Source organism: Eublepharis macularius, chromosome 10 (genome assembly GCF_028583425.1).
Source record: "Eublepharis macularius isolate TG4126 chromosome 10, MPM_Emac_v1.0, whole genome shotgun sequence".
NCBI lineage: Eukaryota > Metazoa > Chordata > Lepidosauria > Squamata > Eublepharidae > Eublepharis > Eublepharis macularius.
The window spans coordinates 3377308-3402378 of NC_072799.1; the positions used below are offsets into that span (position 1 = coordinate 3377308).

The 25071-nt window shown below is 46.3% G+C and overlaps 1 protein-coding gene across 1 annotated transcript in view; it reads left to right on the forward strand.

The window, feature by feature from the left end:
- The first annotated feature begins 374 nt into the window (after window positions 1-374).
- The window catches only part of EBF4 (EBF family member 4), a 135985-nt gene continuing 111288 nt past the window's right edge, over window positions 375-25071 (forward strand). The window contains exon 1 of the mRNA XM_054989982.1: window positions 375-520. Coding sequence (XP_054845957.1) covers window positions 375-520 — 146 coding nt within the window. The remainder of the gene's footprint in view (window positions 521-25071) is intronic.

Here is a 25071-nt window from a genome sequence, read left to right on the forward strand (position 1 = left end):
CCCCGGCGCCCCTCCAGAGCGGGCCGGCCCGGCGCCCCCGGGCGCCCTGCGCGCCTCTCCACGGCGGCGCCCCTCGCCGGCCCGACCTCGCCCGCCTGCCCGCCTCCCCGCCGGCCGCTCCTCCCCCTCCTCCTCCCCTCCCCTCCCCGCGCCGCCCGCCCAGCCGCGACGCCGCCTCCTCCGCCGCCGCCTCCTCCTGCTCCCGCTTGTCACCCCGACCGGCACCTCCCGGCTGGCTGGAGCTGCTCGGGGGCAGGTGGCGCGGACGGAGCGCGCGGGGGCCCGGCCGTCCCGTCCCGTCGCGGAACTTTCCTGGCTTCCCCGCCGGACGCCCCGCGCGGGGCCGGGCCGGGGGCGCCTGACGGGCTCTCTTGATGTTCTCCCTCCAGGAGGGTCTCCCCAGAGGAGGGCTGGCCATGAAGGAAGAGCCGCTCGGCGGCGGCGGCGGAGGGGGGCTGGCGGCCGTCCGCTCGTGGATGCAGAGCACCGGGATCCTGGACGCCAACACCGCGGCGCAGAGGTAGGCAGGGGCGCCGGGCCGGCCCGGGACGCTTGCCCGCAGCGGGCGCCGGAGCGGGCAGCGGCTCCCTCCCTCCCGGGGCGACCCTTTTTCTTGGGGGGCTCCTTCTGGCCGGAGGCTGCAGCTTGCCCCGGTCCCACCAGCCGGGATCCCAAGCGGGAGCCGGGCGAAGCTGCCAAGCCCTCCCTCCGCCTCTCCGCCGCTCGCCGGTTTCGAAGTTGCAACTTGCGCACGTTTCGCTGATTTGCAGCGGGCTGGGATCGGCAGGAATTCGTGTGCAGGCTCGCACCCCCCCCCCCCCCCGTGCCGCTTTCGAAGGACGCGGCACTGCAGCTATAGGGTCGCCTTCGCTGCTGGAAAGTGTTTCTGAGACACGGGGGAAATGGTGTGGGGGGGGGCGGGGGGGGGCTGGAGATGCAGGGGGAAATTCCCCCCCTTCCTTTTTAACACCCACTCTCGCAGTGTTACAACTTCCAAGTTCTCTTTTCTGCTTCTTACTGACGTTAGAAGAGCAAGAATCGGTCCAGCCGTACCTTAAAGAACAACGAAATTTCCAAGGTATGAGCTTCGGAGGCTCATTCCTTGGAAATCTAGCAGGTCTTTAAGGTGCCACTGGACCCAAATCTTGCTCTTCTACTGCAGACCAACACAGATGCCCACCTGAAACTTACTGATATTAGTGGGTTTTTTTGTTTTCCTAGTACATCTAACTTCCTAACTCTTCTTAAATTGTTTCCGTGGCTGGCTGTTGTTTGCTTTTTGTGTTATTGCCCTGCTCTCTGTCCCCACATCCCAAACCCATCTCTCTCTCTCCCTTCTCCTTCTATCTGTCTTATACAATTATTTCTGCCGGTCGATAAGCTGGGACGTATGAATCATTTCTCCCTAGGCTTGAAGGTTTAGGGGGACTTTGCTCCTTTTGATTTAAATTGATTTTCTATCGATCTCAAATGTTCCCTGACCTCTGACATCCGATCTCGCTTGACATTTCTTTGAGGTTGGTTAAACAAAGGAAATCAGAATTAAGCGGCAAAGCAAGCCCAGTGGGTAGAGGCAGCAGATGGGAATATTTCTCCCCCCTGCCCATTTCCAGCTCTTTGTGCACCTGAGATTCACAACCCCCCCTATCTGCCCTGGTCCTCCCCCCCAATCTATTGCTGCTATTAACCTCATTGCATAAGAGTAAGCTGAGCTGTCCCCAAACCTTTTGCCATGCTGCCATGTGGCCAGGAAGTGGTACTCCAGTTTCTTCGGCCGGCATTGGCGAGGGGTCTTGGATACTCCTTCCAAACTGCCTAGGTAGCACCTTAAAAAAACAGCTGCCCTCTCCCTGGTTTTGGGTTGCTTGCGAAGCCATCGCAGGCCCAGAACCAAGTCATTGCTGGGATCTGTACAGCTTGTAGCAAGACTGGAAGTAAATGATATGTATTACAACCGGGATTCAGTCCCTACCATCTCCAATGTAGAAGACCGTTATCCGTCTGAGATTCTGGAGATTCATCGCCCAGCAGACAGGAGAGAGCTAGGTGGAGTTTGTGTTGATACTGCCTTTCTTCCCAGTATACAGAGGGCATGATCCATGTAGGAGAGCAAGATTCAGACCCAGGAGGACCTTAAAGACCGACTATATTTCTGACTCTTGAAAGTTCATACCCTGGGAACCTAGTTGGCTTTAAGGTGCTGCTGGACCTAAGTCTTGCTTTTCTGCTACAGACCAACACGGCTTCCCACCTGGCTCCATCTAGGGGCGCTCCTGCACAAGTCCCATTGGAATGAATGGAGAACTGCGCCCTTGTGCACTTCCCAGCCCTTCCAGCGCTGCAGGCAAAATGACTTCCGTGTGGGTCATGTTTACGGCTCAACGTGCTTTCCAGCTCAGATCACATTCTGCCCTCCTAACAACCTCAGGAGCTGACTAAGCTTCTAGGCGGTGGCCGCAGCCGAGGCCAGGAAGGTTTCCTGAATGGGGTTTTTGGATCCCCCCTGGCTTCTCTGGGCTGAGCCCTAACACACTAGCTGTGAGACTTGGGCTCAGGCACAATCTGTCTCCTTGGACGCTGCTTCTGGTCACTTCAGATGTAAAAGTACTGGGGATCAGGCTGAATTAGGTCCACTGATTTGCCCTGGAATGAGGGCGTCTTCAATTGGCATTTTTAGCAGAATCCAGATCAAATTAAAAGGGCGTCGATTTTTTCCCCCTCAATGACCCAAGAAGAGGTTGTGAAATTGATAAAACTTGGCTCAAGTGCTGGAGGGTTTTTATCATCTTCAGCCCTGGCCAGGTCTTGGTGGAAAATATTTCCAGACGGAACCAATTGTCAAACAGAACCAGAATATCCTGGGCGGACTGTGGAAGAGGCGAGCTAGACCCATTTGTACAATGAGAATTAGCAGTGTGAAAAAAATGTTTTCCTTGTTCTCATTTGAGCCGTCGACGCTGAATTCATTTCTGAAGAATCTGTTCTTTTTCACTTGGCTTTTTTAAAATGCTGATTTAAACAGAACAATCCTTGGGAAAGGGGCTCTAAAAACTCTTTTATGCTAAATTATATTAAGGTTTGTTCTTCTGTCTTAAACTATAGCATATCGTAACTGTAGACTATCCCATTTGGCTAATATTCAGTATTTGCACCTCATCACATCCATTTTCTCCTGCTTAATTCAGTGACTCTGTCACCTTCACAAGCCTGTGAAACTTAACAATGCAAGTCTTTCCATCCAGATCCCAGTTTCCTCCTCACTCGGATACGTCTCTCAACTGGCTGTTTAACCTAATCTGTTTGTCTGTCCATCCCATCAATCTCTGCTCCGTTCATTCTCTGTGTTTGCTCATCCGTCCCTGAGATTCCGCCCCCCCCAACCCCAGCCTTCTGTGTTATATTCTTTCATTAGGGTACCAAACTTGATAAGCCGAAGCAATTATTTCCAGGCATTGAAAGAACAGATGCAAAGTGTTAAAGTTCTGTTGCTGTATCTTGGGACTGATGTTGATAGCCTAGACAGAAAAGGGTTAAACTGTTCACTGTGTCGAAGCCACTGGGTGCCTAATGGAGTTCTTCTCCTTGGAAGTCTCTGTCCCCTTGTGTTGAGCTGTCTTGCCGCTATGTCACAGCCACCTGCCTTCTGGAATATTTTTTGTGGCTGCCCTGTAACTGTCAAAGCCGCCTCATTCTGGATTCCATTGCAGGGGAAATTTGGCAAATTTGGCCATGGTAGGACTTTTGGAAACAGCTATGTTAGTTGGTTGTTGTGGATTTTCCGGGCTGTATAGCCGTGGTCTCGGCATTGTAGTTCCTGACGTTTCGCCAGCAGCTGTGACTGGTATCTTCAGAGGTGTAGCGCCAAAAGACAGAGATCTCTCAGTGTCACAGCTATGTTAATTGTTCTCTATTCTCCCATCATCAGGGTAACTTTGCCCTTGTTCCACTAGCTCCTAGAGCCAAGAATAGCTGCCTTCAGTTTCATTCCCAAATATATGAAGACAAGAGATTGGCATTTCAGTCAATTGCACCCCGATTCTGAACTCATTTGCACAAATCAGTCCCGTTCATTTCAATAGCACCAGCTTCTGAGAAGTGCTTTCAGCAGCAGGTTTGTGAATTAGTGGGCATCAAGGCAGATTCGCTTGGTCGGGATGCTTTGGGGACTGGAAAGCCGAGATAACATTGGCACAGGTGTTGCTGTTCATCTGAACTGTGCATCCCAAACGTACGACACTTTAGGCAGGTTTGTGGAGATACACAAAACTGTGATTTGTGCTTATGGCAAATGGGACTGTTGTTCACTATGTGTCCAGTATCATTTGGCTGAAAAAAATAGCCACTAGGAAGGCAGAGAGTGAGTCATATCATATGTCTGGCGACTTAAACATTTGGCTCCATCATATTGTGTAGCAAGAATGTTTTTTAGAATGCATGTTGCTTTGGGACTTTCCAGCAGTTTGTGAATTACAGAGGGAAAATCGCCTCTGATGCAAAAAAACAAAGGAAAGAGAGATCAAGTTATGTAAAGCATCAAAAGGGAAAATAGATGCCTCCAACTGTATGACTGAGTCAAAGGAAAAGTCCTTTTTCCTTGTGCACTTGATAAATAAGCAGAGGAGGCCAGATGTTGACAGAAATTGTTTTGGCTGCTCTGATAGATTTTCACCGACCCTAAACTGCAGGTCTCCTACCTGATCTACTGAGAAATTCTGAAAGCCTTTCTTTAGAGAGAGAAAAAAATCTTCTCTGGTGATCGACTGTTTAAAATTCTACTCAGCCAAAGAAAAAGGTTTCCAAGCGGGCAGGTTTTATGTACTTGTGTGTGGTGTGGATCAGCTTCTATTTGGGGAGTTAACTTTTTTGGTGACAAAATTAACTATCTGTGTCAGTGCTGGGGGGTGGGGGGTGGAGGGGAGAATGCTGACTTGAGGACCCCAAGCATTACTTTCCAGCTTGAATTTCTCTTTCAAGGGAGGTGAAATGTAGAAAGATCTCCATTGATAAAAAAAAAAGCCGCTTGTCTCTTTTTTTCTTTAAGACGATCCTTAGCTTTCAGCTTCCCTTGATTCATTCACACCCCCCAGAAGATGTTTAATGGAAGTCGAATTGATGATCTCAGGTCATGTTTGGGTTGGGGAAGGAGCTCCTTCGTAGCCATGGAATCGACCTGAGCTTCCAGTCTTTCCTGTACTGGGAGCAACTGTGGTTTGTTGGAAAGGTTGTATGGATTTTTGACGGCGATATTTGTGTTTGGGTGATCGAATTGCCTTTTTCGTTGGGCCGCTGTTATAGACGGATCAGAAATTTCAACCAGGGTAGAATGCGATGGCGGGCATCCTGATGGCTACAAACCGTTTGTTTGCACCATTCTAGTGTTTGCATTTATACCTGAAATTGTTTAGATCTTGAATAACGAAGGATCCCCTTCTCCCAGATGTTCTGCCCTGTATCTTACAAGCAAGCAAAGATGTCTTGCCATGTTTTGTGGCTCCACCTTTACGACAAAGCAGAGCCTTTTTAGTAATGGCCCCCCACGCTCTGTGGAACTCCCTGCTGAAGGAGATCCTCCTGTCTCTGCCCTACGTGCCTTTGGACAGCTGCTGAAGTGTCATCTTGTTTTCCCAGGCTTTTGCGCGTTGGAGCTGCTGACGACGGAACCGTCTTGTTTTGCAATCTAATTCAGCGCTTAGCTTTTGTGTCATTTGGGTTTAACCATTTTTATGCAGGCTTTGTTGTCGCTGTGTGCGCCGTGGTTTGTAGAAATGTATTTCAAACATTTTATGAGCAAAAAAAGATTTTCTCCTTGCATTCTGCTTGTGCAGTTGCCGTAGGATGTTGCCTGGGTGATTGTCTGGTGTGTGTTCGCTTCTGCCTTATACTGACCCTATGAATTAATAACCTCCGAAACGTCCCATAATTGATAGCCTTGCTCAGGTCTTGCAAACTGTGGCTTCCTTTATTGAGTGAATCCATCTCAGGTTGACTTTTCATCTTCTTTTCTTGCTGCCTTCAACTTTTCCTAGCATTATTGTCTTTTCCAGTGACTCTTGTCTTCTCATGATGTGACCAAAGTACGACAGCCTCAGTTTAGTCATTTAAGCTTCTAGGGAGAATGGTAAAGAGTCCGGTGGCACCTTTAAGACTAACCAACTTTATTGTATGCATCTGGCGAAGAGAGCTGTGGTTCTCGAAAGCTTATGCTACAATAAAGTTGGTTAGTCATAAAGGTGCTACTGGACTCTTTACTATTTTGCGACTACAGACTAACATGACTATCTCCTCTGGATCTATGACCAGAGAGAATAGTGATTCTTTTACCATGTTTCAGTTAGGTAGCCATGTTGGTCTGCAGCGGAACAGGAGGATTTGAGTCCTATGGCACTTACATCTGAAAAAGGACTTTTGATTTTTGAAAGCTTATGCCTTGAAAACCTTCTTGATCTTTAAGGTGTTGTTGGATTCAAATCCTACGGCTCTTACCATGTTAATATCGAAATAATGATCAGAAAGGCGATGCACAGAGTCTAAGCATTCAAGCAACGCAGGACAGTACTAGGAGATTGTACAGGTCTGTTATGGCTCCCGGGACGGGCGCCTAGGACAGAAGAAGAGAGGACCACCAACGGTTGTAGGAGCACAGAACAGGGAATGAGGAATTGCAAAAGCAAGAAGAGGGTGTGGCACTTATTTCTTGGCTGAGCACAAGATACATGGGGATCACCAGGGCTTTTTTTCTGGGAAAAGAGGTGGTGGAACTCAGTGGGTTGCCCTCGGAGAAAATGGTCACATGGCTGGTGGCCCCAGCCCCTGATCTCTAGACAGAGGGGAGTTTATATTGTCCTCCCCGCTGCTTGGTGGTGCGGGGGGCAATCTCAGTTCCCCTCTGTCTGGAGATCAGGGGGCGGGGCCACTGGCCATGTGACCATTTTCAAGAGGTGCCGGCACTCCGTTCCACCGCGTTCCTGCTGAAAAAAAGCCCTGGGAATTACTATTTTTTTTTAAACTAGGCTGGTAACAACTATTCAAATATAGTTGTATAATGGAAACGTGTTTAACAGAAAGGTCTTGGGGGTGGGTGGGAAGGATACAGGACCGAATATGTTAATACATTTCCGAGAGGGCAGAAAATGGGAAAATGTCAGAAAATATTTAAGTTTTATTTTAAAAAAAAGACATAACAGGAGAAAGTACATAAGAATTTAGACAAGCACTACATTTGAATTTGAATCAAGCTAATAAAAGGATATATTCAGAGAAAATAAGAGCACTAAATTATGTAATAGCTCTCATTCCTTCTCCTTAGTTGCTTATACTCAAACTTTAGTATAAATAATTTTAATCAATCATTTCTCCTGTGTTTTATCTTTATGTCTTATTATCTTATTTTATAATAATAACAACATTTGATTTATATACCGCCCTTCAGGGCAACTTAATGCCCACTCAGAGCAGTTTATGAAGTATGTCATTATTATCCCCACAACAAAACACCCTGTGAGGTGGGTGGGGCTGAGAGAGCTCCAGAGAACTGTGACTCGCCCAAGGTCACCCAGCTGGCTTCAAGTGGCGGAGTGGGGAATCAAACCCGGTTCTCCAGATTAGAGTCCCGCGCTCTTAACCACTACACCAAACTGGCTCTCATCTTATCTTAGTTTTAACCTAAGTAGTTGAAAACTTTCCATTTTTTTCAGAATTCCGCTATTGGTCTATTATGCACATAAGAAATTAGTTCGGCCATTGATGGGTATTAATACATCTTATCTACCCACTGTGGCGTCCAGTGTGTTGAAGGGGCTCAGTGTGAGACCCTCTGCTTGGCATGGCAAAAGGTCCCAGGTTCAAGGCAGTTAAAAAGGACCAGGTGATGGCAGGTGATGTGAAGGGCCTCTGCTTGTTGGAGAGTCGCTGCTAGACCCAGGTGACAAGAGGGTCCCACTATGTATTGCGTTGGTCAGGCTGCACCTGGAGTCTTGTGTGCAGTTCTGGAGGCCTCACTTCAAAAAGGATGTGGACAAATTGGAACCGAGTGTCGAGGAGAGCAGCCAGGATGAGCAGGGGACTGGAGGCCAAGCCCTGCGAGGAAAGGCTGAGGGACCTGGGAATGTTCAGTTTGGAGAAGAGGAGGTTGAGGGGGGACAGGATTGTTCTCTTTAAGTATATAAAAAAGGCTGTCACTTAGAGGAGGGAAGGGAGCTGTTCCTGTTGGCAACAGAAGACAGGACTCGAAACAGTGGGGTTAAACTAGAGGAGGGAAAGTACTGCAGGACATGAGGAAAAACTTCTTCATGTTAAGATCCAGAGGAGTTAGCCGTGTTAGTCTGTAGTTGCAAAACAGTAAAGAGTCCAGTAGCACCTTTAAGACCGATGAACTTTATTGTAGCATAAGCTTTCGAGATACACAGCTCTCTTCGTCAGATGCATCTGTAGCATAAGCTTTCGAGAACCACAGCTCTCTTCATCAGATGCAACTGTAACATAAGCTTTCGAGAACCACAGCTCTCTTTGTCAGATGCATCTGTAGCATAAGCTTTCAAGAACCACAGCTCTCTTCGTCCGATGCAACTTTATTGTAGCATAAGCTTTCAAGAACCACAGCTTCGTCAGATCCTCGTCAGATGCAACTTTATTGTAGCATAAACTTCCGAGAACCACAGCTTTCTTCGTCAGATGCAACCTGATAGTTGCATCTGACAAAGAGAGCTATAATTCTCGAAAGCTTATGCTACAATAAAGTTGGTTAGTCTTAAAGGTGCTACTGGACTTTTTCTTATTCATGTTAAGAGTGAGTCAGCCGCTTAGGGGTGTGGTGGGTTCCCCCCATTGGCAGGAGCCTTGTCGGGGATGCTTTAGGCTGTTCCTGCATTGGCAAGGGGTTGAACTAGATGGTCTGTATGGCCCCCTCCAACGCCATGATTCTATGATTCGATGACCTTGATAGTCCAATAGGCTGGCGCAGCAGAAGGCAGCATCATGCGTGTTCATGAAGAGTTTTGACAGCTTGCACGTTGCCGTCTGTTAATTTCATTAGTCTGAATAAAAGGCATGACGTCGACTTCATTCTTATTTTAAGGGTTTATCAGCTTGCCATTGAAGTGAATAGGGACTGCTGCTCAGCAGGGTCCATGGCTTAGTAGGAGAACGCCTGTTGTGCATGTCGAAGGCCCCTGGTTTGATCCCAGCCATTTCCAATGCAAGTGTTCAGAAAAGATTTGTCTCTGTCGGAGGCCATGGAGAGCTGCCACTGTTCACAACAGACAGCGAGATGTCCTATGAGGAGCAATTTGTGGTGCATAGAGTTCTGGACCAGATGATGGGAGGTTTGACTCTTTCTGTAATGGTTATGTGCAACGTCAAGCCATTGTTGGCCGGGACTTCTGTGTGCCAATGCAGGCTGCTTCCCAGGTTTCAAGACTGGGGATATTTCCCTCTCAAGCCACCACTGACATGTGACATAGAGTGCTGGATGGAATCAACGACAGTCTGGCAGTTCCTATGATCTTAATAAAAGCGTGTGCAAGCTTTTGGGTTTCACAAGATTCCTTGATGAAGAAGACTCCCATTGAGGGTAGTGATGTGGGACGTGGTGTTAAGCAAGATAAATCAATAGAAAAGTTCAAGCATCCAGTAGCACCTATAAGACTAATAACATTTGTGGTAGGGAATGATCTTTCGTATCTGAAGAAGTGAGCTGTGGCTCACGAAAGCTCCTACCCTACCACTTATTTTGTTAGTCTTATAGGTGCTACTGGACTCTTGCTCTTTCTACTGCTACAGACAGAATAACTGAAGAAATAAGTTGCGGCTTACAAAAGCTCCTACCCTAACACAGATGTTGTTAGTCTTATAGGTGCTACTGGACTCTTGCTCTTTCTACTGCTACAGACAGACAAACTGAAGAAATGAGCTGTGGCTTACAAAAGCTCCTACCCTACCACTAATTTTGTTAGTCTTCTATGTGCTCTGTGCTTATGGACTCTCGCTCTTTTCTATGGCTACAGACAGACTAACACAGCTACCCATCAGGATGAACCACATATTGTATTCCCTGTTTATTCACCTATGGGTAGGTAGGGTGGCCGCGACTGGCTGTCCCTTCAGCCAGAAGCCAATGACAGGCCTTCCCTTGCAAAACAGAGGTACCTGTTTCAGTGCAGTTAGAGAGGGGCGGTAGCGCTTGCCCCTTTCAGCGCTGGACAGATTTGGCCCCGGAAGGGGCTTTTGTGCCTTTACATCTGTGTAACAGAGGGGAGGGGGAGCGTCAGTCTCATGAACTCTAATGGAGTGCAGCTGATTTGCACACATGCACACGCCCCTTCTTCCTGGCGGCCCAGCGCCTGAGAGAGGTGGCTTTACAGGAAGAGCCCTTTGCTCGTCTCCTTTGCTAGGAAATGCTCAGATTTTCTTCAATAATTAATGGGAGCCGAGCCCAGCCGCTCCGGCATTGGGAGGTTCGGGGAGCGCAGAGTCATTACCAGCACTGTGGCTGCCTCCTCTCTTCTCTCCTCCATCTCCCCACTCCTCCTTGCCTTTAACGGCCAGCGCTTTGGGGAAATGGGAATAGAATTAAATGCAGGTGCGTCTGCTTGGCTAGGAGAGATGAAGAATTACGGACCTTTCGAGGGAGGAAGTTTCCAGCTTCTTCGGAGCTCTTTCCTGAGAAATCGGGTGGAAGATTTTAAACGTTTTTGTTTTTTGGCGAAAGATTCTGGAGGAGCTGCTAGAGAATTAGTCAGAATACAACTTAGGGTTTCCAGCCTCCAGGTGGTGGCTGGAGATCTCCTGGAAATACCGCTGATCTCCAGGGGACAGAGATCAGTTCCCCTGGAAAAATGGTGGCTTTGGAGGGGGTCTGTATGACATTATACCGTTCTGAGGCCCCTTCTCCAGCCCCCACCCCACCCCAAATCTCCAGGAATTTCCCAACCTGGACCTGGCAAAATACAACTCAACTTTGTTAGTCTTATAGGTGCTACAAATACAACTCAAACAAAAGGCTATCTCGGTTATAGACAAAACGGAGTCAAAGAGAAAACTAACCTAGATTAATGATATGTAGATAATATAAATTTTTAGTTTTTAGTTTCAAATCACCCAATATTCTTGAAGTGCAAGTGCTTAAAGGTGTTCAAGAGATGAACCAATACAAAAGCTCAAGTTGCCAACTCCAGGTTGTGAAATCCCTGGAGATTTGGGGGGTGGAGCTTGGAGTGGGTGAGGTTTGGGGAGGGGAGGGGCCTCAGTAGGGTATAATGCCATAGAGACCACCCTCCAAAGCAGCCATTTTCTCCAGGGGAACTGATATCTGTCACCTGGAGATCAGTTGTAATTTCGGGAGATTTCCAACCACCACCTGGAAGTTGGCAACCGTGAGTTAATCAAAATACATTCATAACCCTCAATACTTATCTTGCTCCTACCTGGGACATTTGCTGGAAATGATTGTATCCACTATATCAACTGTGTACTATATTTTATTGAGGGTTGGGTGATTGGAAACTAAAAACTAAACATTTATATTAATATTTATATATCTATATCATTACTCTCGGTTAGTTTTCTCTTAGAGAACTAGTCAGGACAGATTGTTCCCCACCACTGAGCATTATTGCCATGGAATGATCCAAGATTCGAGTCCAGTAGCACCTTGAAGACCTACAAGATTTTCAGGGTTTAAACTTTCCAGAGTCAAATCTCCCTTCATCAGGAATGGAGTTCCCAGAGCCTTTATATCCCAGCCAGAAGGCTGAGGGAATCTCCATTCCTACTCGTATCTGAGGAAGGGAGCTGTGACTCTTGAAAGCTTAGACCTTGGAAAGCTTGATGTTCTTCAAGGTGCTACTGGACTCGAATCTTGCCATTCCCACTGCAGGCCAACGTGGCTGCACACTTGACAATCCGAATGTCTGGTATTCATTCTTTCAGGAGTGCTTGCAACATGCTGTAAGGAAGAGCCACATTATAGTTGTCACATAGCAACAATGAAGCAGAGAGGTTTGCACAAGGACATGCGGAGGTTGGTGGTGGAGACAAGATCTGAGGGATGCACTTCTACCATCAAATCGCTTGGCCTTTGCATGGCACGGGCTCACACTTCTGGCGGGATCTGGGAAACTCTCAAGGCGGCAGTTCAGCTCGGCTTTGCAAATGCCGCAAAAGTCTCACGGGCCCAGAAACATTTTTACTAGCCCGAGGTGAAAAGGAAAAGGAAAGAAACAACGTCTATAAAATTTCCTTCTTCGGTTGCTTGGAGGCACCTCCCCTTGCCATTGGAGGTGGGGCAGAGGCTACCTATAAACCGACGATAGACGAATACCGGCAATCAGACTTAAGCATTCGGTAATGTTGAAGATCCAGAGGAGTTAGCCGTGTTAGTCTGTAGTCGCAAAATAGCAAAGAGTCCAGTAGCAGTAGTCCAGTAGTCACAAAATAGTGAAGAGTCCAGTAGCACGAACCAACTTTATTGTAGCATAAGCTGTCAAGAACCACAGCTCTCTTCGTCAAATGATGCATCTGATGAAGTGAGCTGTGGTTCTCCAAAGCTTATGCTACAATAAAGTTGGTTCATCTTAAAGGTGCTACTGGGCTCTTTGCTGTAATGTTGAAGGGAGGGGTTAAGGCTCCATGGCGTCTCGCTCTTCTCCTGCATACCACAAAAGCTACCCACCTGAAACTTTGCACATCAAGTGTCTTGGGCAGCAAGTATTTGGAAAGAACTTTTTCCTGGTTATTACTGAACGAGCAGGGCCAATGGTCTACATCAGGTATTAAGAAGTTTCGCATGTAGTGGGGGGATCGAGGGGAGACCAGCCCTTTAATTAAACCACATGGTACAACTGGAGAGGGGGGCAGTCAACTCAGGAGCGCTTTTAGTGTACATAAGGCCATTTCGTCCTTTTTCTTTTCACCGAGTGATGGGTTACTGGTGGAGAAAACTGCTGTTAAGTCACAGCCGATTTACGGTGACCCTGAAGAGTTTTCAAGGCAAGAGGCTAAGAGAGGTGGTTTGCCCTTGCCTGCCTCTGCAACTCTGGTCTTTGTTGGAGGTCTCCCATCCAATTACTAACCAAGGCCGACCCTGCTTAGCTTCTGAGATCTGACGAGATGGGGCTCTCCTGGGCCATCCAGGTCAGGGCGATGAGTTAGTACTGTCCCCCTTTTGACAGAACCTAAATATTGCCCTTCTTGATCAGGTCAGTGGTTGATCTAAACCAGCATCCTGCTTCATACTGCGGCCAACTAGTTATCCTGGAGGGCCAGCTAACAGAGCATAAAATCCTTCCCCCAGTGTTGCCTCCTGGCACTGGGTTTCAGAGGTAGACTGCCTCTGAATATGGAGGTTCCCTTTAGTCACCATGGATAATAGCTGTTGATGGACCTCCCTCTGTGGATCTGTCTTACCCACTTTAAAGTCATCCATGCTTGTGGCCAGGGCTCTTTTTCTGGGAAAAGAGGTGGTGGAACGCAGTGGCGGAACTTAAGACCGCACAATGATGTCACTTTGGGTCAGCTGGAACAAGGGGAGAGTTGTATTGTCGAAGGCTTTCACGGCCGGAGAACGATGGTTGTTGTGGGTTTTCCGGGCTGTATTGCCGTGGTCTTGGCATTGCAGTTCCTGACGTTTCGCCAGCAGCTGTGGCTGGCATCTTCAGAGGTGTAGCACCAAAGGGGAGAGTTTTTTAAAGTTTAAATCGCCCTTGGTGAAAATGGTCACATGGCCGTTGGCCCCGCCCCATGATCTCCAGAGAGAGAGAGGAGTTTAGATTGCTATCCGCACTGCTCAGCAACGCGGAGGACAATCTAAACTCCCCTCTGTCTGGAGATCAGGGTGCAGGGCTACCGGCCATGTGACCATTTTGAAGAGGTGCCGGAACTTCCTTCCACCGCGTTCCCGCTGAAAAAAAAAAGCCTTGCTTGTGGCCTTTACATCCACTGGCTGTGAAACCCACAAATTACTAGTTGAGTAACAAAGAACTTCTTTTTATCTGTCCTGAACCTGTTGTCTGTCAACTTCTTGGGGACTCCAGAATTCTAGTATTACACGAGGGGCAGGAAAAAAATTATCTCCATTTTCTCAGTCTCCTGTTTAATTTTATAAACATCTGTCATGTCCTTCTGTTAGCACTTTTAAGACTAACCAACTTTATTGAGGCATAAGCTTTCGAGAATCACAGCTCTCTTCATCAGATGCATCTGATGCATCTGATGAAGAGAGCTGTGGTTCTCGAAAGCTTATGCTACAGATGCATCTGACGAAGAGAGCTGTGGTTCTCGAAAGCTTATGCCTCAATAAAATTGGTTAGTTTAAAGGTGCTGCTGGACTTTTTACTATTTTGCAACTACAAACTAACACGGCTAACTCCTCTGGATCTATGTCCTTCTGCTAGTTTCTCTGAACTGGAAAGCCCTGGGCTCTTTGGCCTTTCCTTGTAGAGAAGGCACTTTAACCCCTTAGTCGTCTTCGCTGCCCTTTTCTACCCCTTTCCTAGTGCTACAATATCTTTTTTGAGAGAGGCCAACCAGAACTACACACAGTATTGCAAATTTATACAGAGGCATTATAACATTGGCCGTTTTATTTTCAGTCTCTTTCCTAACGAGCACAAAGAAACTTAAACATACAGGAAGGGCTCTGCTATATCAGGTCAGCCGTCTATCCACAATGCGCTTACACATATCTACTCAGAAGTAACACAGCCAGCATAGGCTGAAATCCTGCATGCTTAAATCCTCCTGATTTCCAGTCCTTGCCAGACACAGCTAGGATTTGAATCCGTGTCCTTAACCTACCCCTCCAGTTGTAAGATCACCGTTTACCTTTTGCACATGTACATGTAGAAGAACCACTCCTGCCTTTGTGAGATAACTGTTTGACAGCAGGCACTCCAGACAAGTTCTGGATTTTAAAAAACATGGGGTTTCTCCTACCATATCCATGCTGGAGTATGGTCTTTTAAACAAAACAAAACAGTCCTAATTCTTGAGTCTTTGGGTTTATTCTGAAATCTTTCCCTCCCTCTCCGCTTTCTGGTGCCTCTGACTTTTAAAGGGTGAAATCTGAGACTGTAATAAATCCAGCAGTCTCAAAACACTTAACTTGTGAGCCTCGTGGTGATAAAATCGGGGTCACATTTCTTGTATTTTGTCACCCAGCTGCTCCCCTTGCAAATCTCATGCAGCGTCCCTCCCCCTCTTAAAATCCCTTCTCCATTCCCTGCCCCTCCCCACCTCCCAGAAGGGCTCAGCGTTCACACCCCTTCTCTTTCCTTTTGTTCCATACCTCGAGAATTCAGATGCAAAATGCATTGACCACATACGAACAACATCCGAAATCCATTTCTTTATTTACAGATGAAAAATTCTAAGTGCCTTAATGGATATTATTGTTACAGGGATTGTGGAAATACTTCCAAGGGTCCACTTTGGAGCTTAAAACTGAGGCCACTAACCCACACCTTGTTCCATTTAGCCCCGATACACATAAAAAGACCATACTGTACCTATTTTTTAAAAAAAATTCTATTGGGCTAATACAACTTTGGGCCAGTCAGGGGGCAATTTGTTTGAAGCTATCCCAGCCCCTCCCACCCATCCAGACCAGTACTATGGCTTCACTCTCGATTGTTAAATTATTATTATTATTATTATTATTATTGATGATGATGATGACGACAACATTCGATTTATATACCACTCTTCAGGACAAGTTAACTCCCACTCAGAGTGGTTTACAAAGTATGTCATTATTACCCCACAACAAAACACCCTGTGAAGTGGGAGGGGCTGAGAGAGCTCTGAAAGAGCTGTGACTACCCCAGGGTCGCCCAGCTGGCTTCAAGCAGACGACTAGGGAATTAAACTGCCTCTCCACATTAGAGTCCTGCCGCTCTTAACCACTGCACCAAACTGGCTTCAAGCGGAGGAGTGGGGAATCAAACCCGGCTCTCCAGATTAGAGTCCTACGCTCTTAACCACTACACCAATTGCACACTGGGAGATCCAATCAGAGATTCCCAAGCTAGTGTTCGGGTAGACCCATCCCCTGGCCTCTCCTCTGTGTGGCCGGGACTCTGCATTGCTCTTCCACCCTTGTGCTTGGAGCTGCTGATTGCTGAAGCCTTTGTAACACCAAGGCTGGATTTCAGCGATGCGTTCCGGGAGGGGGGTTCTTGCCTTGTGGAGTGCAACATCTGCCCTGTGTTGGAACCATTTAGCTAGCCCTGCACCATCTTCTTCAACAGACAGCAGCTTCCGTCCTCAGTGCTCTTTCCAGGCTCTCAGGGTGACAGTGCCAGGAATTGAACCCGGGACCATGTAAACCCAAACCAAGTGCCCTTTCTCGCATTTAGCTATGGTCCCTTCACAACTCATTTGTCAACTTCCACTGCTGCAGAACATTGGAGCCCACCTCTTGGGTCGTCATGACTCAGTTCCGTGCAGATGGCAGCTTTTTCAAAGATACAAATCTAGCACCGCTTGTTGAGGCAGTGAGGTGTCAGTCATATTCTGGATGGCTTTCACACACATTGGATAACACACTTTAGCAATTGTTTGCAAGTGGACTTTCCTGTTCCGCCCAGGACTATCCAGTTGCAAACAATTGCTGAAGTGCATTGGAGGTGCATCGAACGACGTGTGTGAAAGCAGCCATGCTGTTTAGGCATGCTGGCATTGCAAGTTTTTGCAAAGCTCCAACCAGCATCTATGGGCCAAGCTACACATGACGAATGACACTTGAACGGCAAGTGGATTGAGTGGAGGGCAAGTGAACAGGGAGAAATACACTTGCTGTTCAAGTGTCATTCGTCATGTGTAGCTTGGCCCTTAGAAGAACCATAACTGCCCCACACAAACACACACACAAGCCACTGAAAAAGATCCATAATGTGTATTGTGTTGCGTGCTTTCTCCCTCTCCCTAAATATGAGAACTTTATAGCCCAGGCGAGCCTGATCTCGTCAGATCTCAGAAGCTAAGCAGAGTCAGCCTTGGTTAGTAATTGGATGGGAGACTTCCAACAAAGACCAGGGTTGTAGAGGCAGGCAATGGCAAACCACCTCTGTTAGTCTCTTGCCATGAAAACCCCACCAGGGGTCGCCATAAGTCAGCTATGACTTGAGGGCAGGATTTCATTTGAGGGGGCACACAATGATGGGCTCGGTGACTTAGAGCCAAGCTACAAGTGACGCCTGACCCAGGTTGGACACTTGCCAGCTTCCCTCAAGTTTTGATGGGAAATGTAGGCATCCTGGTCTTGCAGCTGTAATGGAAAGCCAAGCTGTAAAACCAGGATGCCTACATTTCCCATCAAAACTTGAGGGAAGCTGACAAGTGTCCAACCTGTGTCAGGCGTCACTTGTAGCTTGGCTCTCAGAGGCAGCTTGCACAGGTTCTTCAGTCCTCCATAGGAACTGCCCCATCGTGAAGACCTTGTAGCTTTAACAACATGCATAGTAGCATAACTTGTCCTCAGTCCGTTCTTCTGACTCCAGAGAATGTATTTGACAGGCAGCTGCTGCGTTCATCTGTTGGGCGGCAGTCTTGTGACAGCCACTCTTCCTGCCTCAAGTGGATTTTCAAATTTCCTTACATATTTAGGGAAATCAAAAAGAGTCCAGTAGCACCTTTAAGACTAACCAATTTTATTGTAGCATAAGCTTTCGGGTTTATATCTGCATGTACTTTGTAAATTACTTTGAATTTGACCTGATATTTCTGTATTGGGACATGTGTAATGGTGATGTATCTCATACTTCAGTTATATGTGGATATCAACAGCCTGTTCAGCAAAGGAGATCTGTATGCATTAACAGGCTTAAAAGTCTCTTCGTATGGTTGCTTATATTTTGAGTCATTTAAATTACGAAAGCAAATAAATCTTCCACATCATTCTTAGGTAGAAAATAGAGATATTTCAGGCTTGTGGACTACACTGAAGAAATCGAGTGATTATCTAAGCAAATGGGTTTGTCAGATACACTGCAGACACATCCCATACTTTTCCGTAGTGTTTTAAATATAACTTGAGATCTTTGGTAATCTGCGTGTTCCCAGCAAAGCATTCAGTGTTTGCAGCCAGTCGTGTTTTGAATAAATTGTGCTTTTCCAGTATCTGGCAAACACAGTCGTGGCAGCTGCTAATGGGTTGCGGAGCCATGGCTGCAGTTTTTCAGGCACAGGGTGCTACACAAAGTTAAGCGAAGCAAATATACTAGCAGGTCTAAGGGTTAGAGTGGAGCCAGGGCCAATTTAAGGTATTCTGTTGCCCAAGCAGGGTGTACCTAACCCCTCTGGTCCGGCTTCATTGATGGGGGAGTCCAAGGAAAGCTTTGGTGGCCTGCCTAGAGAACCATCCCTGATTGGGGCAGTGGTAGGGCTGCCAGGGCCCTCTATTCCCCTGGCGGGGGACTGGGATCCCGGCACTCACCCTCCACGGTGTCCAGTGTCCCTCCTGGCGTGTGTGATGACGTCACTTCCTGGAAGTGACATTATCACATGGGTCAAAGTGTGGCCCAGTGTGTGCTCCCACACTTGCCCAAGGGCTGAATCGCCCCTCCACGGGCCTGATTCAGCCCGAAACGGGCCCATTGTGGGTCACGGGGGCACGGTGCAGTGGGGCATGAGGGCATGCTGTGCCGCCGGGGTGCACCCCGCACTGGCCAGGTAAGTGGGGTCGGGGAGGAGGAGGTGGGAACATGGGATCCCCTGCCCCGGGCAGCCCTAGACAGCCCTAGGCAGAGGTGGGGTGGGGGTATACTGTTACCCTGATTTCACATGCACCCTCTTCTCCAACTTTTCATTCTCTCGGATGGAGAAAGACGATAGATGCGATAATGGTGCTTGATTTTTCTTCCCCCATTGGGTCTCAGAGCAGCTTACATAGAAGATCTAGATCAGGAAAACAGCTCTGTCTTTGAGGCATCGGTTCTGTGAAATAAAATTAAAGGTGCCGGGAGAGCTGAACTCATCTGCTTAAGCCCTGTGGGTAACATAGTAAAGAGTCCAGTAGCACCTTTAAGACTAACCAACTTTATTGTAGCATAAGCTTTCGAGAACCACAGCTCTCTTCGTCAGATGCATGGACATTCCATCAAGAACTTAAAGGTCACCATAGTTGAACAGAAACATTTCCAAAACAAAATCCAACGGGAAGCTGCTGAATTGGAATTCATATGTAAATTTGACTCAGTCAGACTTGGACTGAATAGAGACTCTGGATAATTATCTCATTACCAAAAGTAACTGCCTCCCGGCATTCTATTCAGATTCAGCAATAGAGGGAAGGGGTCACACCCAGCCTGGATTGCGCACTCCACTTCTATCATGACTTTTGCCACTGATTTACATTCATATGGCCCTCACTCCCTGCACCCTCTCCCCCCTCCCCTCACCACCTATATATCTCTGCCCATTTTCTTCATACCCTCCATGCATCTGACGAAGAGAGCTGTGGTTCTTGAAAGCTTATGCTACAATAAAGTCGGTTAGTCTTAACGGTGCTACTGGACTATTTACTATTTTGCAACTACAGACTAATACGGCCAACTCCTCTGGATCTGTGGATATGTGTATTTCTAACACATCTGAGATAACTTCACTTTCTGTTTTCCATCAAGAGCTAGCCTTTATGCCAAACCGTCGTATCGGAAAGAGATCAGTGTCATAATGAAACTACTACCTACCTACTCCCAATTTATTGATTTTTGATATTGGGTATGAAATGTCATTGTGCGGCTAATTTGTAATACTTTTCTCCTTTATTCAGATGGCTGTCTTTTTTTTTTTTAAAGGAATCAAACAAGCAAACTGCCCAATTTCAATGCAAAATTTTCTTTTTGTAGATTCAACTTTTAACAAAAATTAATAAAACCTTGGGGAGGGGGGAAGCTTTTCAAATCCTGCTGACTCTCTGTGTATAACTGGATTTCGTGTTCTGCATGTAGGGTTGCCAGCCTCCAGGTAGTGGCTGGAGATCTCCTGGAATTACAACTCATCTCCAGGCCACAGAGATCAGTTCACCTGGAGAAAATGGCTACTTTGGGGGTGGGGTGGACTCTATGGAATTAAGCTGTGCCAAGGACCTTTCCCTCCCCAAACCCCACTTTCTCCAGGTTTCTCCAGGTTTCACCCCCCAGATCTCCAGGAATTTCCCAACTTGGAGCTGGCATCCCTATCTGCACGTATAGAGTAGTTGACACTTGACAGTCCTGATACAAGGGGATACATTTTCCCATCTCAGCCATAATGTCTCCATAAGATTCTCCTTGTGAAAGATATAATTAATGTTGGTGAAATTCAGATGTGCGTCTTGGTGGATGCCATTTATTTATGGTTGATTTATTTTAAAATATTTGTGTCCCATTTCCCCATATAAATATCTGTAAGTGCCCGAAATAACAACAACTCACTATAAATAACAACAACTCACTATAAGAAAACACAATAGGACAATAAAAACAACAAGGGAAGAACTCGGGCTGCTGGTCTCTAGGTGGGGCCTGGAAATCTCCCAGATTTACATCTGATCTCTAGATTACAGAGATCAGTTCTTTTGGAAGAAATGGCTGCTTTGGAAGGTGAGCTGTATGCAGCCTCCACCCCCAAATCTCCAGGAGATTCTCAGCCTTGAACTGGCAACTCTAACCCAGCCGAGGTCCTCCCCAAACCCCGTCCTCTCCAGGCAGCTTCCCCAAATCTCCAGGAATTTCTCATCTCTGAGCTGGCAACCAGGCAGCCCCAGTAAGAAAAGCAGCAAAAACAGGAATCAAATTGCAAATCGTTCAGAACCGCATCAGCTTGAAAGCAGGGAAGATCTTAGAGGCATGAAAACAATTGTGATTTTTTAAAAAAAACAGAAAGAGTATAATAATAGCAATGGGATAAATGCAGGTCGATTGATTAAACTCCGCAAGAGAAGATAACGTGAAAGACTTGGGAAAATAAAAACCAGAATGGCGTTTTTAAAATGGGGGAGAGACTTGCGCTACGACTAGCTGTGGAAGTTTCATTTGTTTTTTTAACAAAGCCCTCAGTTTTCTGTAGTGCATCGCTTTGAATAGATGGACATTCTGGTGTAAGTTTTAGCACAATTAGTCACGCATAAATACAGTTTTTAATTGAGGTGCTTATGTTTTGCTTATTATGAGTTGAGATTTGTTTACCAGATAGCCTGTAAGTAAGCAAAAAAGTGAAGGCTGTTTTATCTTCTATAACAAGGCCTTGCCCTTCGCCCTTTTAAAAAATGCATTTTCTTTGAATGGCCAGTGCCTTTCAGGCACCTCCTAGATGAGAAACGGCAACGTTGGAAGGAAGTCTTTTGCAATCTCAGCATTTGGGTAATATTCCCCTCTCCACCACCTCTCCATTATATCAGCCTTGGTTAACAAGCTACGGGGGCTGCAACTGGATCAGATCTTATTATTTATTTTTTGATTTATGTCATTTATAGTCTGCCTTTCTCACTGAGACTTAAGGCGGATTACATAGAGCGAGATTAGCCCAGTCAATATCAAGGACATTTCAATAAATAAATGCAAGTTTATTGGGCCAGGCAAAAAGCGATCTCAATTGCTTTATTGAAATCAAAACTCCAGTGCACCTTAAAGAATAATAGCCTTAATTTCCTTTTTTTAATTAATTTTTTTAGTCATAGAATTAAAAGCCCAATAAAAAGGGCAGAAAGCAAAAATAAAGAAAAGAATAATGAAATGCTTACAAGAAGAAGAAAAGACAGAATTTAGAAATAAAAGAAAATAATAATACGTATTTCCATTCTCTTCTACAACACTTATCTTTTTAAACAAACATCAAAATTTAATCTCTCCAAAATTTTCTTTTCCACTACTGCCTCCCATCTATTTCTTTTTTCCCAGATTTATCTTCTTAAAAATCAAAGCCACATATCATCAAATCATTTTTCCTTTTTTCACGCAGAAAGTCAATAAGAGGAGTCCAAAAAAGTAGACAATGTTTTATCTCTGCTCAAAGCTGTAAGTTTAACCATCTTCACTAACTCCGTCATTTTCATAATCCAATCTTTAGTTGAAGGTAATTCTGTGCTTTTCCATTTTTGCGCATATAAAAGCCTAGCTGCTGTAGTCATATACAAACATAAACCCCCATGCTGATTTTCCAACTGTTTGTCCGTTAATCCTAACAAAAAGGCTTAAACTGTATAGTCGTCTTTAAAAATTTTTGCATTATATGGATTTGAATCCAGAATTTTCTAGCCTTACGACAAGTCCACCAGAAACGATAGAATGTTCCTTCTTGTTTCTCACATTTCCAACATTTATTCGACATACCTTTGCTCATTTTAGCTAATTTGTCAGGGGACATATAGCAGCGATACGTCATTTTATAAAAATTTTCTTTAAGCGTAATACGCAAAGTAAATTTAAGCCCCTTTATCCACATATTTTCTCACTGATCCATCATTATATTAAACCCAAAGTTTTTAGCCCATTTTACCATACAATCTTTCACAGATTCTTCTTCTGTTTCAAATTTCAGTAACAAACAGCATTAATTTCCATATGAGCTTTTGTGGGTCACACAGCCCACTTTGTCAGATAGATACGACAAAACCGTACCGGGAAATGTTATGTGTAACTGGTTAATCTATTGTTCTGTGGCGGGACTTGTAGGGACCCTTTCTGCATCAACTCCTCCCCTTCCCCCTTATGATTTACACTTGAGAGGGACGCAGTTTCCATCACGCCAAGTCTTGACTCTCCGTCCCCTCAACCTCCCCCTTGAAAATTCCCCAGCGCAGTTTCGCATCACCTGTCTATCTGACGAAGTGGGCTGTGTGACCCAGGAAAGCTCATATTGAAATAAATGTTCGTTTTTAAGGCGGCACTGGTTTATTTTTTGTTTGTTTTATTTCGCTAAGACAGACTAGTACAGCTACCCCTTTGTGAGCATGTATCAAAACAGGCCATTTGGCATCTTTCTTCCCATCACTTCCTGGAGATCTGGAATTGCAACTGATCTCCAGAACATAAGAGTTCAGTTCCCCTGGAAAAAATGGATGCTTTAGAGGGTGGACTCTGTGGTATTACAGCCTATAGAGGTCCTTCCCCTCCCCAAACCCCTCCCTCTCCAGGCTCCACCCCCCCCAAATCTCCAGGAATTTCCCAACCTGGAGCTGGCAACCCTAGCCTGGAGAAAAGTTGTAATTCCATGAGATCTCCAGGCCCCACTTGGAGGCTGTCAACGCTACCACTGAACATGGAGTACGATCCATTGGGAAGTTCTGCATTCCATTCCGCCATGGCTTTTGCGGGATGGAGACCCTCCTAGTGGACTGTGCACATCCGTGGCTGGCCTTGTCACCCGCCCCCTCTGGTTCTTGCTTGGGATTGTGCCAGAGCTCGGTTTCTTCCAGCAGGTGAGAGGGGATACTGGGAGCAGCCATACTTCTTTTCCATAGGGCTTGGCGTGGGAGAATTGCCCAGTGGACGGTGCTTCAAACCACAAGCACCATCCACAACTAGAGAATGTCATTTTCTCCCATGTTGTCTGTATGGCTTACAGCCACACACCCTGTAAGATTTTCAGCTAAAAGGACACCCAGAGAGAAACAAAGAAAAATGGTTGTGGGTGGGAAGGTAATTTACCTAGGAGATTATACTGAGGGGGAAGAGATTGTCTTCGTGCTCTTCTCTGTGGGCTGAACGCTCGGGAGAAAAATTGCTTCGTGTTTTTAAAGAGGACAAACTTCCCATCTGCTTTCCCTGGCTAGCACTGGGCTGGCTGGGACTGCAATATTTAAACAGCCGTTTTAGAGAGTTTTAGGGATGGAGGGACGCAGTTGTGAAAGTGAGCCTCTCCAGTCAGGATTCCTTTTAGAGCCAAAATATAATTTGGAGCACAGATACCCAAATTCTGAGAATTGCAAACAAATTTTGATTTGAGCACTGAGTGCCAGTTTTACAGCGGGGGATTGCGTGTTTATAAACCCATAAACAAAAGTGCATAAAATCGGGTCCGTTTAAAGAATCCGTTGTTCATTAATCATATGCCTTTCAACTGATTAATTGATTGCATTTGAATAAATTTGCATGCGGCCCAAAGCTCCGCAACTGCCTGTTTGAGATATTGAAGGAAATACAGGATAGCTTCCAGTTTAATAAACAAACGCTACCAATTATGGCTAGACAGGATGGCAGCCATTAATGCGCTCATTTCCTAAGATAGCTTTAAAAAAAAAATCAAATGTGGGTCATTAACTCCAAGCTCCATCCCTAGATTTCATCACTTCCTGCGGACTATAACCTGCCTGTCCTTTTCTCTAGTATATCGAGATCTCGTTTGCTCCACTGTGTTCTTTCACTCAGAAATGATTCTGGCTCACGGTGGAACTAAGTAAGGGAACCTATTGCTGTGCTTTGCTCAGAGTTTCAATTATTTTGGCATATTTTAGGGTCAAACCAGATGTGAAGCAGAAAGGTCTGTAACTGGATCGTTACCAAACTTTGAAGGAAAATAGCAGTTGAGCAGGCGGCAGAGCGAAAAAGGAGAAAAGAGAGTCATATTCCGTCTGTCTTGTCTTTTTCCCCCTCCAGGGCTAATAGCCAGCAAGGAATTCTTTCAGTTGGTCAAACTGCGCATGCGGTGTTTATAGGGTAGCCAACCTCCAGGTTAAGGTTGCCAGCTCCAGGCTGGGAAATTCCTGGAGATTTGGGGGGGTGAAGCCTGGGACGGGTCCCCTAGAGAAAACAGCTGCTTTGGAGGGTGCATTCTATGGCATTATACCCCTCTGAGCTCCCTCCCCAAACTTATTTATATGTATTTACTTGTTGGATTTATATCCCGCCCTCCCCGCGAGCAGGCTCAGAGTGAGTCACAACTTCACCCTCTGCAGGCTCCACCCCCAAATCTCCAGGAATTTTCTTTCATGTGGAGTTGGCACTCCTAGTTTCTGATGCAGCAGGGCGACCCTTAAGTTCCTATCAAAGGAGAGCAAAATGGAATCTCTGTGGTGCAAGGCAGTATATCCTTCGATCCCAGCTGCTGTAGGAGAAAGGGCTGAAGAGGACCGCTGATGTCACGCCCCACTTGTGGACT